The following is a 17,692-nucleotide window of genomic DNA, read 5'->3' on the forward strand; positions in this document are numbered from 1 at the left end:
CCGAGAAAGACATGTATCATATGACCTCACTGATATGAGGAATTCTTAATCGCAGGAAACAAACTGAGGGTTGCTGGAGTGGGGGGTGGGGTGGGAGGGATGGGGTGACTGGGTGATAGACACTGGGGAGGGTATGTGCTCTGGTAAGCACTGTGAAGTGTGCAAGACTGTTGAATCTCGGATCTGTGCCTCTGAAACAAATAATGCAATATACGTTAAGAAAAAAAAAAGAAGAAGAAGAAGAAGAAGGTAGCAGGAGGGGAAGAATGAAGGGGGGGAAATCGGAGGGGTAGATGAACCATGAGAGACGATGGACTCTGAAAAACAAACTGAGGGTTCTGGCGGGGGTGGGAGGATGGGTTAGCCTGGTGATGGGTATTGAGGAGGGCACATTCTGTATGGAGCACTGGGTGTTATGCACAAACAATGAATCATGGAACACTACATCTAAAACTAATGATGCAATGTATGGGGATAATATAAGAATAAAAAAATTTTAAAAAAAAGAAAAGAAAAAAACACTCATTAAAAAGCAAAAAATAAATAAATAAAACAGTATAGACAAATAGACCAAAGGAATAGAAAAGAAACCCATAAATGGACCCAGCTACATATGGATCTTTAGCATTAGGATAAAGGTTGCCTCTAAAATTACATATTCATGAATGGTGCTGAGATAATAGGGTAACCATTTGGGAAAAGATAAAATTAGGTCCATATCTCACATAATGCATAAGAATAGTCTCCAAATGAACTGGGGATCTAAATATAAAAAATAAAACCATATTAGTGTTAGAAGAAAACATGGGTGAATTCTTCTTTAAATATAAGGAAAGACTGGGGCGCCTGGGTGATGCAGTTAGTTAAGTGTCCGACTCTTGGTTCCAGCTCAGGTTGTGATCTCAGGGTCATGGGATTGAGCCCTGTGTCAGGCTCTGCACTCAGTGTGGAGTCTGCTTGAGATTCTCTCTCCCTCTCTCTCTGCCCCTCCTGTTCATGTGCACGCTCTCTCTCTCTCAAAATAAATAAATAAATAAATAAATCTTTAAAAAATATTCATTCTGTAAGTAAATCAGCAAGTACTTACCGAGTGCCTATTAAGTATCAGGCACTGCTCCACAGATACCAGGCAATAATAGTAGACAAGAAGCAGGCGGGAAACAGAAACAGACAAGAGCCTTCCTTCAGGACATTGACATTTGGGTTGAAGAGATATTTAAAATGTTTAACAAATAAATACACAATTTATCAGGTAGTGATAAATGCTATGAAGAAAGAACAAGCACAGCAAAAAGAAAACGAAAAGGGTGCTATTTTAATAGTTGGTCAGAGAAATTCTTGTGATGAAGCGGCATTTGAGCAGAGACCCGAATGAAGTGAGAAAGCGAGCCTTGCTCTCTGGAAAGAGCATCCCAGGCAGAAGGAACTGTGAGTGCAAAGGCCCTGAGGTGAGCACATGCTTGGTGGTTTGAAGAACAGTGAGTAGAGGAGGCAGTGTGATTCCAGCAATGGGAGTGAGGAGGAGAGAGAAAGAGGATAAGGTGAGCACAGGGAAATGGAGACCTCATGAAAGCCTTGCAGACCATGCTAAAGACTCAATTTATTTGGGGTGGGCAGGGGGGAGAGGGGAAGGGATGGGAAGCCATTGGATAATTTTGAGAACAGGCATGGCACGATCTGATTTGTTTCTGAAAAAGATTTGTTGTTTGTGTGTATTCACTCACTATTTACTTGACACTCTGAATAAAGTTTAAGGACATTTTTTAGAAGTGATCAAGCAAGATATAAACATTTTTTTTTATTCCTTAGCAGCTCCACGAAGCCATTTAAAGTCCTAGAAAAGCTCACAAAGTAACTTGTGGCAAATAAATAAAATATTAGGTGTGTTTGTATGATATTACTAACACAGCAAAGTTGCATTCCTAAATATCAAGTTATTAAATTCAATGTGGCCATATCGCTTGAAAGAAACTTTTAGCCCATCCTCTCCCATCTCTTTCTAATTTGTACAAAAAGAAGCTCAGACCAAGAGCAGACAGTGCCCCTGTCCAGGACCACATATCTGAGTGCTTTAAGTAGGACAAAGGTCCAGGTTTTCTCACTTCCAGTCTTGTGTTTTCCAGACAATAGACCACTTCTAATTCTACATGTCATCCTCAGCGACTAATTTCAATTCTAACTTTAAAAGCTAGAAAAACAGTCTTTTTCTAAACTCAGGAAGCTAGAAAATAAATCAATAACCAGTTGATATTTTAAAAATACTTCTTATCCAGGGCACCTGGGTGGCTCAGTTGGTTAAGCATCTGCCTTCAGCTCAGGTCGTGATCTCAGGGTCCTGGGATTGAGCCCCACATCAAGCCCCACATCAGGCTCCCTGCTCAGTGAGGAGCCTGCTTCTCCCTCTCCCTCTGCCTGCTGCTTTCCCTGCCTGTGCTCTCTCTCTCTCTCTGTCAAATAAATAAATAAAATCTTAAAAAAAGATACTTTTTATCCACCCACTTTTATTTCCTATTATCAGAGAAATGTATACTTTTTTCTGACCATCAAAACTCTCTCAAATAATGTAGTCTCTCCAACTCTGAAAAATGAATTCAGCTCTGAATTAGTCTACATTTAACGAACATCTAAAGTCTGAAAACTGAATGTGATGACAGGATTTTATTAAATCTTGGTGAAGTCATGTGAGTTCAACTACAAATTAGTTTATAAAAGTTACCCACATACAAATCAGATTTTCCCCATCCCTGTCATTGCTGAGTTTTAAAGCCTGTCTGGCCAGTCTTGACTGTTACAGTATTGGTTCCTTTAGCCTGTAAATGTCAAGGTCACTTGGAGGTAAGGGCCATGTGCTATGAGAGAAGAGGAATTAAAGAAATGAGGAAAATATTCCCAAATCTCAGAGGATAGGTACTTGGGGAAAATGTAAAAGAACTGTTTGATGCCTGCTTTTTGCCACTTTTTGGAGCAATAAACTAAAATCCAAAGTCTTCTAAAAACATTGAGTACAGGAAAAAGAGAGCATTTTCAGAGATTAACAAATAGTTTATAGATTTATAGGGAAATTCGTGCCCTAGTGAGCAAAGGACACCGTAAGCCTATATCCTGCAGTCTACGAAGTAAAGCATTGATTTCAGTGTACAGGGAAGACTTCTTGGAGGAGGTGACATCTGAGATGATATTGAAGGAATGGTAGAAGGCAGGCTGAGAGGGAGGGTACATTCTCAGCCCAGGGGACATCAGAAATAAAGATGAGCCTTTCGGCCGGAACCGCCATCTTTCAGTAATTTGCCAAAATGACCAACACAAAGGGAAAGAGGAGAGGTACTCGCTATATGTTCTCTAGACCTTTCAGAAAACATGGAGTTGTTCCTTTGGCCACATACATGCGAATCTATAAAAAAGGTGATATTGTGGACATCAAGGGAATGGGCACTGTTCAAAAAGGAATGCCCCACAAATGTTACCATGGCAAAACTGGAAGAGTCTACAATGTTACTCAGCATGCTGTTGGCATTGTTGTAAACAAACAAGTTAAGGGCAAGATTCTTGCCAAGAGAATTAATGTACGCATTGAGCATATTAAACATTCAAAGAGCCGAGACAGCTTCCTGAAGCGTGTGAAGGAAAATGACCAGAAAAAGAAGGAAGCCAAAGAGAAAGGTACTTGGGTTCAACTGAAGCGCCAGCCTGCCCCACCCAGAGAAGCACACTTTGTGAGAACTAATGGAAAGGAGCCCGAACTGCTGGAACCCATTCCCTATGAATTCATGGCATGATAAATGTAAAGAAAATAAAAGACCTCAAGACTGTAGAAACATTTCTCTCAATTGAGTAGAAGTGTGGTGTCCTTTCCCCCAAAAAAATATTTAAAGCAAACTTTGTGTCCTAAAAAAAAAAAAAAAAAAAAAAAAAAAAGAAATAAAGATGAAAAGCAATATGGAATATCTGAGAAACTGTAAGTAGTTCAATGTTGCTCATGTGCAAAACCCAACAAAATCTATCTTGGTATTTCTATCTACACTTAAACTCATTTACGATGTTGACAGAAAAGTGTTATTAACTATTGTCAAAGAAAGGCTAATGTTAATTTTCTACGCCCAAACAATGTAGAAAATGAGTGGCTTTTTATAAAGGATTTTCAGGCAGGCTGGTCAAACCTTCATTTTTGTCTACCTCCAAAATTACTGTGAGCTTAATTAGATCAAGCTGTGAAGTCAGGTAGCACATATTCTTGTAGTTCTCAACAGAAGAAAGAAAAACATCAAAAAATATACTTAGGAAGACTAGCCTGAGATTTTTCGTGGTGTTCTTTCTCTGTGCCTTTCTCTATGCCTAATGATCACCAGGTCCTAGCTTTTCCACATCTTTCATACCTTGTGAACTTTATCTTCATTATTTCTCACCTAGACTTCTGACAAATGCATCTCTCTACTTCTAGTCTCATGCCACTCTAGACAATTGAGTGATTTTTCTAAGGTGCAAATATGATTTTATTCTGCCCGTAAAACTTTTGGCCCCCATGCCTTCAGGATAAAGTCTAATCTCCTTATATAATGGTGTCCATAGTTCCAGATGCCATCTTGTGCCTCAACTTTTGGACTCCTCATTTTACTGTCATGTCCTCTACCTTGCTGTCTTTTACAAGCAAGCACTAGACGTTTGCTTAATTTCTCTTCTCTTCCTTTCCTAGTAAATACATTCAGTTCATGTTCTTCTCTCCAAGGAACTCATCCTGAGGTTTTAGATCGAGTGTGAGAGAAACCCTTCAGGCTTCCTCAGATTATCTTTCCGTACCGATCAGAGAACACATATCACACTGTATTATAAGGCTTTCCTCTCACCAGCTAAGAACTTCCTAGTGGCTGGGACCTTGTTTTTTATTTATATATCTAAACATGCAGTGAGGTGTCTTGATGCAGTCAATTTGTCAGTAAATATTTGTGAAATCAAGTAGTGTGTTCTTTCCCTAAAAGTCATCTATATTTTCTACTTTTCAAGTGTAAAAAATACAAAAGAAAGATTAAAGGTAAATTTTTATAAATTTGCCTATATTTCTGTCAAAAATATGAGTTGTGTTTTCTTAAAATGCATTTTTAGAGGCATATTTTAAAATTTTGTTGAGTGAAAAATTTAGTCAAAATTGTTATTAGAAAGGCTTTTTTTTTTCCCCAAGGGAAGGCTTTGAGTTGAAAGTTGGGGTTCTTTCTATGGTTGTTGAAGTAAGAATGCAACAGCACAATTATGTACAATCTGTGTTCGTTTTTTATACTTTCCATCAATTCTTCAGATCCTTTTGGAGTGGTGGAATGCCTGTGGCTTTCTGACTAGTGTGGCAAAACAGAATAGTTCTAATTCGTTCAAATTTGGGTGGTTGTTGGTTACATGCCTCTGTGGTTCTTTTTCATTGAGTTTTGGGTCCAAAACTCTGGGAGGTATATCAGTTTCAGACCTCAATCCAAATGTATTTTTAATTGGCAAACTCATCCCAGAAATTGAAAAAGATGGTAAAAGGAAATAGGAAACAGTACTATTGGAACAATTCAATTTATACACGTTCCTTCAGCATTATTTCCCTGGTATAACAACTAAAATGGCACTACAATTAAGTCTACAATAAATATTTTAACCAAAATGTCGTTTGTTCCAGGAGGGTATGTGCTATGGTGAGCGCTATGATGTTAAGACTGATCCATCACAGACCTGTACCCCTGAAACTAATACATTATATGTTAACTTTAAAAAATGTTTGTTCCTTTGTCTAGATGGCAGCAACAAAACCCTTTCTAAATAATGAGTAATATTAAAAGTAGACCTTAATATACATTGAAAATACTTTGTACAGTGCTTCTATTCCTGGTATAATGAGTGAATCAGAGAGCCAGAGTAAAGGAGGATTAAATTGGGGAGGGGAAAATCTATTGAAGCTTCAACATTGTATTTGAATTTACAAGTGTTAACTGCCACACATTTGGTCATTTCCTAAATATCATTGACACTGGCTTGTGTCATGTCATTCTCGTACCATTCTTCCCCATTCTCTCCAGCAGCAGGTATGTATAAATGTTGGTTATACGTTGGACGGTATACATGGATGTACATTCTGCTTTGTATGTACACTCTCCAAAATCTAGGAATAAGGTCCTTGAGTGTAAAGGCTAACCTTATCTTATTCTCTGTACCTTTTACATAGCTTAATACTGTGCATTAAATGCTTGATACATAGGGTTCAAATTTGAGCAACTACAGTCCAGCTTTATGGGGAAAATCAGACTAATATTTCTTAGAAGTCAGGGGAGTAGGAGGACGATAGGATGAAGACATTTTCAGGAAAAATGACCTTTTCTTCATTTCTGTGTCTGAATACAAAACACATGCCTTAAAATAAATAAATGTTTATCCCCAGTGACAAAGAGAGCACACTTATATCAAAATGAAGGAATAAACGAAATAGATAAGATTTTTATGTGTTCAGTTGAGGAGAAGCAGAGCACTTCCCCCCTGAGTTTCTGACAATTTGTTGCCAGGCTCAACCATGTATTTTCTGGAAACTTCATCAAATAAAATTGTTCTAAGACACTACTGCTTTCAAAACCTAAATCAAATTTCATTTTGGATCTGGGATCTGACCAAGAGCATATAGAACACTTAAGATGGATTAATTTTTATTCTGTTCATCTGATCCCTTTCATTTATCATTTAATAAGTTGACAAAGGGGCTGAAATACACAGAGACGTGGAATTTTGGGTTACCCAAAACAGCCTCCTCTGACTCAGTCAAATTTGTGGTTTATATTTTGGCCATCACTATGGTTAATTTCTATTTGTTTTTACAATGCATACGAACAAATGTCTGATAAAAAAAAAAATTAAAAGAGAAAGAACCAAAAGTGAAATGTGAGAGTGGTTAGACCAGCCAACATTATATTAAAGATACCCAGCTAAACGGTGGAAAATGTGAACAAGCTGGGTTACTTTAGTTGAAAAAATAAATCATTGATGGTACCCTAATACCTTTAAGGTTTGTTTGGTAGATGTTAAAGCTTCTCTTTCTCTTGGGTGGAAGTTTCTCTTGGGTCATTTTGACTAATAAAATCAAAATCACATTAATTCAACTTCTTTAATTTCTTTGTCGTCTCGTGGAACATCAGAAAATTTCAGCTATGACATGATGTGCTCCTTCATTCTAAAGAGTAGGCTTCAACAAATGGAGTGGGGGAGACTCAGAACAGAGGGCCGGTAGGAGAGATAGAGGGAATTGCCATTTCCTGAGCACCTACTGTGTGTTAGCTTTGATTAGGTACTTTATATCCATTGTCTCACAATCGTCACCACTCTATAGGTGTTATTAACTCCACAGGTGGGGAATTTAGGACTTTAAAAGTCAATAACTTGCCCAGGGTTGGTGGTAGAGTTAAGATTCAATCCTAGTTCTGATTTATGCCAGATTTTCACTACTTCGTATTATCTGTAAAATTGGGATACAAGAGTAATAAATGCATGATATAAAAACCCAGAAATAAATCAGAAGTATTTTCTTACAAGTGCTTAAGAATTAGAAAGTAATCTCTGTGGATTTAATTTATCTGTGCAGCTTGGCCTCTATTACCATGGATGAGCGAACACTGACTATAATATATTTTAAAATGATAGCAATAACAAATGTTCATGGCACTACCTGAATAATACTGATTAAAAATAATTAATTACCACAGATCAGGCTATAAACTTATTTTACCAGTTTTCCAGGCCACTGAAGCAGAGCTTATATTTGTCTCCGCATAGCAAAACTGACGGATAATCATTCCAATTACCAGCAGAACATGGTTTGGGGTTTTCTTTCCCTGTTAAATTATCTGTCAAGCTTTTCAACTCAGTATGTCTCATTGCTTATTAGAAAATATAATATAATGTGAAGAATAGAAATGAATCAGAATTCATTTGTGTTTTGGGACTTTCTCATGTCTCATATAGGAAAAGGAGTTTTTTTAATTTTATAAATTCCATTAGAGAAGAACTAAAATGATCTGTTACATCCTTTTATTAGTCTTTCTCCAAATGGTAGGTTTTTCTTCCTCAGTATATTACAGTATACAAACCACATACTAAAGTCTCCTGTTTCTATTGATTAGTCTACTAATTCATTCAAAATTAAGAGATACAAATATAAACAGAGAAGACCTCAGACCCACTTAGGAGACATGATAAAATGTCTACGCAGGTATCTAGAGTATTAACCCCAGGAAATCCTTGTGTAGAGTTAACAACCTAATTATGAAGACATATAAGTTAAAAATTATTTTTTCCTTTTTCTTCCTCCATAGTTGAATTAATCTCATTTTTCTTAGAGATGGTGAGGAGCACCATTCACTATAGAGTAGCCTTTATCAGAACAAAGAGCTGTTCATTTGTCTTGTGACTGGAGGTACATCAACATAACTAGTGGTGATAATTCAAGTAAAGATTTAATTTCTTAAAAAATCTGATCCTTGTAGGTCAGAGAATTTCATCTAACACACTTCCACTGGGCTGAGAACATGAAGTGCTATTTCAAATGTTTGCTCTGGAGCCAAATGTAGAAAAGTTGAGACAAGTCAACTTGTTAGTTGGGACCAATCCTAACTAAATTTACCTCAAGAATATTTCCACTCATCTCTACTTGGCAATGACCATTGACGGGATAGGGAGATGGGCATTTGTATCTCAGACATTTGAAGGACACCCAGACAGCTACGAATTCTGACGAAAATATTGATCTTCTTCATAAAATAAATAAATGTTAAGGTTATTTTTCTTTCAGAAACACTACTCACTGCTTAATTCCTGGTGTCTTGACTTCTAAAGCAACCTCAAGCTTGGTCAGTGTTAGTCCGCATGTGTGTTCTCAGGAATGCGCTATAAATTGTGGAAAAGGAGGGGTTTTCTGGAGTACAGGAAGCCTCGGTGTGTTGTATGGCACTTGGTCTGGTGCCATGAATGTAACATGCAAAGCAACTATGTGGCTTAAGTTGCTGCTTTCCTAGAAGGCAGGGGGAGATGGTGTTCAGTGGGCCTGCTGGTGGAGTAGGCCAAAGTAAACTTTGTTGTAAGCACTGTCTCGTGGTGGAGTACATTCTTTGACCAAGCATGTCATTCAGTTTCCAGACATAATTTAGCTTCTCTGCGATGTGCAGAGCAGGGAAGAATTCTGTCATTGCCTGCTTGGAATAGTCCCGGTAAGGAAGATGGTAAGGGAGAAGATTGCTGTGAGCGGTCTGTTGCTAAGGGCTGGGGAGAATCAGAACTCCAATCCGCTCAGTTGGCACTAGCTGTATGCAGTCTGTTGCGGGCCCTGGGTAACAGCTACCTGCAGACTGCTGCCCGGGAAGCTTGCAGCCTCCATTGTACCTTCTGGCTGCTTGCAAGCAGAAGGCAAATACTTAATCAGTAGCTTTCAAAAAAGAGCACGATGAATAAACCTGCAAAATTCTCTTCTCTGATTAAAGTGGCGACTATGTGGCAAAATCTATTAGAGCTTTGTTAGAGACCATTAGAGTGGAGAAAATAAATTATTAAAGGGCAGATTTGTAGGTACTCTAGGAAAATAGATTTGGCTGGGCTAGTCCCGTCTCCCAGCTGTGAGAATTAAATAGGAGTCTGGGGACATGTTAAATTTAGTGCAGGACATAGTTATAAGACAGCAGGGGAAAAACTGTAACTGAAAGGCAACGGTCCCCCCGCCACGAAATGCACATTGATTTTCAAAGGCCAGAAAGTGGTTCTCCCATCCCCATGCTACTGGCCGCTGGTAGAGAAGAAGAGACATGACCACATTTTAGATCACAATTTTTTTTTTTAGTTTTATTTTTAAAGCCTTCCCATAAGTCTAGCTCATTAGAGCAAGCAAGCTTTAATAACGGGCATAAAAGCAATCTGAAAAGTTAAAAACCTCCACTCAGTTGTCATTCAGCCCTCACAGTTTTTATTTTGTGTCAGTTTATTGCAATTTAAGGATATCAAATATAAATCTAGATAGATGTTTGCTTCTCCAGACTTGCGCACTAAAATATGCATTTTCAAATACTAGTTAATCCACAAATTGCCAACAATGGAGCCTTGTTTTTATTTTAGTTCTTCCTTTTAAAGAAATTATATTTTTTCCTAAGAATATCTAGTAAATCCTAACATTGTTAAGAGAGAATTCCTAAAGCAGGTTTTTTTTTTTTTTTAAGATTTCATTTATTTATTTGAGAGAGCGAGCACACAGAGGGAGAGAGAGAAGCAGATTCCCTGCTGAGCAGGGAGCCCGATGCAGGGCTCAATTCCAGGACCCTAAGATCATGACCTGAGCCGAAGGCAGATGCTTAACCGACTAAGCCACCCAGGCGCCCCAGGTTTTCAAAATAATAATGGACTTGTGCATTGATTCCCACTTTAAAATCTCTTGCTTTATGCTCATTTACTTATTCTCTTATTCTATAAATGTTTACTGATCATGTAACCGTATATGCGATCACACGATGTGCCATTAGGAATACAAAACTAATACCACTGATACCATTACCATGACTCCTACTACTGATAGCAAATCACTTACAAAAGGCATACTGTGTATCAAGCACCGTTTGAAGCACTTCCTAGAAATTCATTTATTCTCGCAACAACCCTATGCAGTAGGTGCTATTATTATCCTGAGATTCACATTTAAGGAAATTGGGGCCCAGAGAGGTTAAGTAATGGCCAAGGTCACACAGCAAGGAATTGACAGAGCAGAGATTTAATTCAGGAAGGAGGATTGCTTACACTTGAGTGTATGTGTGTACGTATGTGAGCATGTGTGCAGGGAAATGAGTAGAAGGATGCTTAGAAAATTGCTGAGGGGACCCAGAGGACAGAGAGTTCTGGCGTTGGGAGAACCATGGAATGGGGCTGAAGGCTGGACATTGGGTATGAGTTGGGTGTCCAGAGCTGGAGGCTGGGGCTGCCCGGCCTCATGAGTGGAGGGCCAAGCTGCCCAAATGTCTTAGTCGGTGGAGTATACAGAGTTGATTATGGTGTGTAAAGCTAGACTAATAGTTTGGGCCAAATTATAAAAACTCTAAAGGTCAGGCTAGGGAGGATGGCCTTTGTTTAGTGCCAAAGGAAAATCATTGATGGTTTTTTAATATTAGGGAGATACATTCAGAAATGCATTTCAGAGTTTAAGTCTGATAACAGAGTGGTTGGATGCGATGGAGAAAGACTGATACAACTTATTTGGAGTATGATTGCAAAAGAAAAAAAAAAGTCAGAAAATAGCATTTGGGGATGACAGTGATGCAAAAGACAAGCTGGTTCCAGCAGAGTATTTTATGACTCCAGGAGAAGAACCCATCAATACCCTCCATCTCGGCATCCTTAAACTAGAAAATCTCAAAGACCCTATAGGGCCAGCCTGAGATGATGAGAAGCCTTAATGTTCATATGCCCAGTCCTGAATGTCATGGGCATACATCTTTCCTGATGGCTTTCTGTAGCTTCTTAGGGGAAAGCTTGTCTTTGATGGTTGCATTCAGTGTGGTTTCTTGAGTGCAGGCTGTGCGTCTGTGTGAGAGATGAGGGTATCAGCTCCAGTTGCATTATCCCTCTGTGGACGGCGGGTGTAAGTGGAGCGGGCACACTTCTGTCCAACTGAAAGCATCTGCAGTTTATTTTCCATGGTCTTGTGCCCTATTTTTTACTCTGACTCATGCCTTGGAGAGCACAGCCCAATCCTGCATTTCTCCTCTTGATGTAACTTTCACAGGAACTGCCGCCAAGACCGCCTCTCCCCATTCTTACAGATGGGGCCTGACTTTGATCAAAGTGTGATCTTTATCTTACCTTTCATTTCTATTAGTAACTGAAAACAAGGTGAAAATCAGTTATTTCCTAGCTTGATTACATGAACCTTCAGAGTTCAGAACACATCTATGAGGATTCTTCTGAAGCAAGTATGGTAATAGTAGATATTTTAACCTCTGTTTTTTCCCTTACCCACCAAGAAGTAGGATTCTGGGTTATGAGAAACAATGGCGATCCATTCAGTGAATACTCCACATTCTGTAAATGCCTAAAAACTATTGAAACTTACTGAAATGCCATAAGAATGATCATGCTGAAATAGGACTTAAAAGTGTACATTAGCAATCCAATTGGGATGCAAAGAAGAATCTAACAAAGGATCTTAGGTGGTCAGTATTAGCTTAGCATTACTAAGTGTTGGTCTTTAAGATTTACAAGCTGAAGTTGGACAACAGGAACAATCCACACGATGGATACAATAATGAATAAGACCATGAAACCTTGGAGAATAAGATTCAATTCACTGGCTCTCTCAACCAAATCCCAACCTTGCTAACCAAATTAATTCAGTCAACATGTATGTTTTCCATGTCTTATTTCGTATAGCATGTTTCTGTGTGCTAGAGGAAGGTACAAAATATATGGAAAATATAATTCCTATTTTCTAAGCTTGGGCTGTTAGTAGAAAAATAATGGGAGCCACGTGTGTAATTTTAAACTTTCTAGTAGCCATATTTAAAAAAGTAGAAAGAGGTGAAGTTAATTTTTTAAACCTTTTAATTTTTTGTTTTAGACTTTGAGCTCTGAGTATTATATGAGAAAAGGGAGATAGCATATTCTCATAAACATGTCTGCAAAATAGTTGAAATACCACTTGGTTTATCTTAAAGTATTTTTCCATTGTATGTTGGTGTTTATTTTTTGCTGATGGCAAATTACATTTACCAATTGTTACTTTGTTTATCTTAACTGTATTTTTATATTGAGATAAAAAGAGGCAAAGTGAATTTCAATAAAGTTTTTAACCAAATATACCTGAATTACCTCAATATGTAATCAATATAAAGTTTTGTATTTTATACTTACAGTGCATCTCAAGTGAGATGAGCTACATGTGGCTTGTGGCTACCATATTGGGCAGCACAAATCCTAGACATTTAAAAATCCAATCGGTATAAAAGATGTTTTTACATGGTGATAAAAATAAAGTCTTGCAAACAAGTGGGATTTTCATAACACTCAGAGTCATCATTTCATTAATCAATGAGTGCAACATTTCCAAGGGTGTAGTCTGAGAAACATACTCTTCCTATAGGTGCTACGTAAAAAGTGAGGTATGATTATATAGGCTCGGAAAATTCTGGGTGAAACAAATTTTCATCTCCTCCTCCACTAGTGAAAACCTCGGATGTGCTGATGTACATTGTGGATTTCCAAAAAAAAAAAATGTGTATACGGTATTTCCTATTCTTAATTGATCATGAAATTGTTTCTTCACAGAACATCTCTTGGGTCTAGTGTTACAAGAAACATACTGTGGAAAATGCTGATTTAAGCCCAAAATAAGTGATGTAGGAATTTGGAAATTGGAAAGAGGAGAAATGAAGTGGTCCTGGGAAGCCTTTGTGGGGAGGGTGCGGGTACCTTCAGTTAATTCTTCTCGAGTGTGTCCGACAGAATCTCTGCGATAGCATTTGGTGCATTCCGCACTTGGCTGCCTCCTTCTAAGTTCTTTAGAAAAAGAGATAGTTTTTTTTTTAATGCTATTTTATTATGTTATGTTAGTCATCGTATATTACATCATTAGTTTTTGATGTAGTGTTCCATGATTCATTGTTTGCGTATATCGATCTCACACACTGGACCAAGCATAATTATCAGTAAATATTTGCAGGATTGAATTAAAGAGAAAGTTTGATAGAGACCAGTGCAGAGTTGAGCACTTGAAGAGAAATGAACTTAAAAAGCCCAGGAAGAGAAACAAATTACACTACCAAGTTGAAGTTAATGGGGAAAAGACAGGGAGGGAAATTGTCATTACTGACGCAGCAGGGAAGCCCTTCCCGACTCCTCTCAAGCATTCCGTGTCAAGGTCATTCACTGGAGAATATTCACATTCAGGGCAAATCAGAGAAGAAGAGAGAGCAAGGAAAGCAATGGAGAGAAGGATAGACAAAACGAGGCACGGAATAATCGGCCAAACTTTAATAAAAACTTTCTTCACCTAACATGTGTGGGAGTTTCTGCTCTTAACAGGGAACTGTTTAGGGTTTTTTTGTTTTTTGGTTTTTTTTTGTTTTTTTTTTTTTTTTGAGAAAATGAGATCTGAGACAAAGGCAGGAGGAAGTGTGTCACATAGAAAGGTCAAGAACCAGAGCTTGGGGAAGAAACTCTGGAAAGTGTACTTTTGTACCCAGATACCCACGAATCACATGATATACCAAAATGAATTATTTAGAGATGAACCCTCAGGAAATTGCCTTCTTCACAGCTTTTTGCTGTTTTTCTCACATCTAGATGTGGGGTGATTGGCTCATGCCCCTATCTGATAAGCTCTCTGAGTCTAATTTCTGGATCCACTTATAGATACAGTCCTTCCCAGGGGAAGACAGAAAGCAGAAAGTAAAGCAATCTCAGTTTCATCTTCCTCTCTACTCTTCACCTAATCTGTAGTCTGTATTTTTTTCTTATCTGCAAAATCCGGTTTTAGAAATGGACTCCCTCTCTTAGCCTGAACACAAAAGAAGAGAAAGACCACCTACTGCTTTCTACCACTGATGACAATTTTTGAATGTTTGATAACGTGGAAATACGGGGTAAGATTGAGTATGCTAAAGCAGCTAGGTGCACTATAAAGAAATTAAAACTGTGACCATAACTGTAACGACAGACTCTTCCCAGAACTCCGGGATCCATTTCAGGGAATATTTTTCCTATTCTAGACTTAACCGTCTAAAAGAAAGGACAATTTCCTTAATTCTATGCCCAGAAATCCTCTCCAGAATGTTACCTTTGACCTGGCTTCCAATCACCAGACATACTCTCATAGCTTGTCCTTCCAAAGTTTTGACCACCCAAAGAATGCACCAGGCTGAAGATCAAAGAACTCCTCTGGTTTACACTTGGCTGCTGGGACAGCTCTGTGTTGTGTCCCTGCTGGAATTTGCACCGAAGCCTTCAGAGGAGCCAGCCACAGGAATAGGGCAACCAGTCATTGGAGACATGAGGAAGTGGTGAAGACTCCATGAGCCTAGGGTAAAGCCATGCTCCCCACTTCCCAGTGAGACAGTGGCTGCCATTTCTGGTTGGGAAGCTATGTAAGAAGGTGGTCTAAGCCTGAGGGAGCCATGGAGCATTTTGTGGAGGTAGAGTCTTCTATCCAGAAACTATAATCACTGTTAAGATCGTGATCACAACAAGACAATTGTTTCAAGACGAAAATTGCTTTTCTATAGGTTTTCTTTTCTATAGATGAGCTCCAGAATTGTTGAAATACACTCTGAGGTATTATCTCATGTGACCTTCCTGGTAAAGGAGGTAGGGTAGGGAGCTACTGGACTGATGGAACTTGAGGACTGAGAGTGTCTTGTTTACTCCTGTGCCTGCAATACCCAACAGAGCTCTTGGCATGTGGTGGGCATTCAATGAATATTTATTGAGTGAATTAATGAAGGCAAATGGAGAATCTGATTTGGGAATAACTAATGATCATGCCAAAGGCAACAAAGTAATTAAGTAGCTGAGTTGGTGCTATGACCCAGGTCATCTGATACATTTTCCAAAGCACCTCTAGAAAGGCTTATATACTCAGTAAGCTTACAAAACATGCCTGATGCAAAACATGCAGATTACTTTTTTTTTCTAGAATTATTCCCTCCTTCAGGCATAGGCTTTTACTCATTTCTGAAACCAGTCACTCCTATTTTAAGACACAGTGGCGTGTAGCCCATCATAAATAAAGATGACACACCTGGCCCACCACCAGAGGACATGATCCATCCATTCCAAATCTTTTCCACTCTTCTCAAGCTTTCATCCCTATGCCCTAAGTCTCAACAGATCATTAACAAGATCAAAGTCAGCTGGTATGAACTCACAATGTCTCCAAATTTTTCTACACCTTCACAGATTCCTCATTTCTCTGAGGGGGATGTGTCCCTCCTCTCTCAAAGACTGATTTCTTCTCTTCCCTCAGATCTCACTACTTCCTCTCTCCTGGAAATTTTGCTCCATCAGTTAATTATTTTTCAAACTCATCCTTTCTACTGACTCCTTCCTCTGTGTCAGCACACCTACAAGTCACTTCCATATTTAAAGATAATTCTTTGTCTGTCCTGTGACTCCTGGGGCCATCTTACCATCTTTCCACCTCCTCCTCTGTCAAAAACTAAGCCACCTGCAGTGTGACTTCCACTCTGCCAGTAGACCATTATATACCATCCCTGAGAACACAGTGGCTTCTTCTGTAGTTCTGTCCTTTAAGCCCTCAGTGTGCTTGAGCAACAAGTCCAGAAATTTCTGTCTCCTTCCCACACAACTTCTGGTTTTCATGGTGCTATGGAAACTGAATTTTCTCTCTAAGAGAAACAAGGCTAACAAATTTAGCAGTTTTCATATTAACAGGAGGAAACATGACCGGAGGCATGATGGAGGAGGAAGGTGACTGTGTTGAGTGAGTTGATTATGAGGCCATGTCTTATTTGGGTGTCCAAGGGCAGAAAACAGAAGACATAATAGGAGAGTTAGAAAGGAAGGAAAAAAAGGTAGGAAGCTGCTTGTTAGTTGGGGATGTGTGGCAGGGCTGGTCCCAGATCTTGGGACAATCATTGCATGGGTCAAAAAGCCAGGACTTAAGGAACCTGGGTGGCTCCGTCGGTTGAGCGTCTGACTCTTGATTTCAGCTCAGGTCATGACCTCAGGGTAGTGAGATTGGGCCCCGAGTAGGGTCGGACTCCGTGCTCAGCGGGGAGTCTGCTTGAGGATTCTCTCCCTCTCTCCCTCTGCCCCCCCAAAAAATAAATAATTTTTTTTTAAAAAAGAGGCCAGGACGTTCCCCCTCTCTACCAGAGCTCTCGCATTTGCGCCTGCTCTTGTCTGACACCTTCCGCCACTCTCAGGGAGGGTAGGCAGAATGGACTCAGAAAGAAGAGATTCACCTCAGCCTGTATTTCCTCAAACACCTGAAATTCCAGGACACTCAGGAGAATACATCTCTACTCTAAAAACTTCTTTCATGTACTTAATAGATGTCTCAGTTAAAAACCCTTTGTTCCAAACTTGGGGAGAGGCGGCTTAAACATAAACTAAAGTTCATTTAGTTTAGTTAAGAAAATTAATAATATCCTTTGCTTTTTTGTTGAGGTGACCTAAATACTCTGAGCATGTCAGAAGCCTAAAAGTCCATAATAGGTTTACAAAGTAGAAGCCCCTGAATGAGAAAAGAGATTGGAAATAGCCTGCAGATGCCGAAGGAAAAGTACTCTGAACTAGAAGTGTTAGAAAGATCTGCTCTTGTTCATTGTCTTCTGGGAAAAGGCAGGAGAAAATTCTGTACAGATATATTTCAAAGTCTTCCAGTTAGCATACACCTCCAGTTAACACACACAACCAGATCTCAGCCTCTGCTCCCATAGCTGGAAATCCTCAGGTGCCTACCTGGGTAAGGGCTGAACTGATCTTGCAGAGTGATGGGCAGAGCAGGTGACAGAAGCTGAAAAGCGTTCAGATTATGAGCACGTCCCTACACACAGGACTGGTCAGTAGCCCAGATGATCTAAAAAGGAGAGGCACATTATCTCATTTCCCCTGGATACAATACTAGTTAAAAGTGGAAAGAATTATAAACAGAAAGTTACAGCTTCATTAAGCCCATAATGCAGGTCAAGTTTCCTGG

At 39.1% G+C, this 17,692-nt stretch overlaps 2 protein-coding genes across 6 annotated transcripts in view; both read left to right on the forward strand.

Annotated features, from left to right (window-relative positions):
• The window catches only part of CPED1 (cadherin like and PC-esterase domain containing 1), a 269,600-nt gene that overhangs the window by 188,790 nt on the left and 63,118 nt on the right, over positions 1 to 17,692 (forward strand). The gene's annotated exons all lie outside the window — the stretch shown is intronic.
• LOC118021024 (60S ribosomal protein L21) lies at positions 3,235 to 3,876 on the forward strand. The gene has a single exon (XM_035021001.1). It carries the CDS (start codon positions 3,294 to 3,296, stop codon positions 3,774 to 3,776), a length of 483 nt encoding a protein of 160 aa, XP_034876892.1. The 5' UTR covers positions 3,235 to 3,293; the 3' UTR covers positions 3,777 to 3,876.

The sequence above is a fragment of the Mirounga leonina genome, unplaced genomic scaffold, assembly GCF_011800145.1.
Source record: "Mirounga leonina isolate KUSES-001 unplaced genomic scaffold, KU_Mleo_1.0 Mir_174, whole genome shotgun sequence".
Taxonomy (NCBI): Eukaryota; Metazoa; Chordata; class Mammalia; order Carnivora; family Phocidae; genus Mirounga; species Mirounga leonina.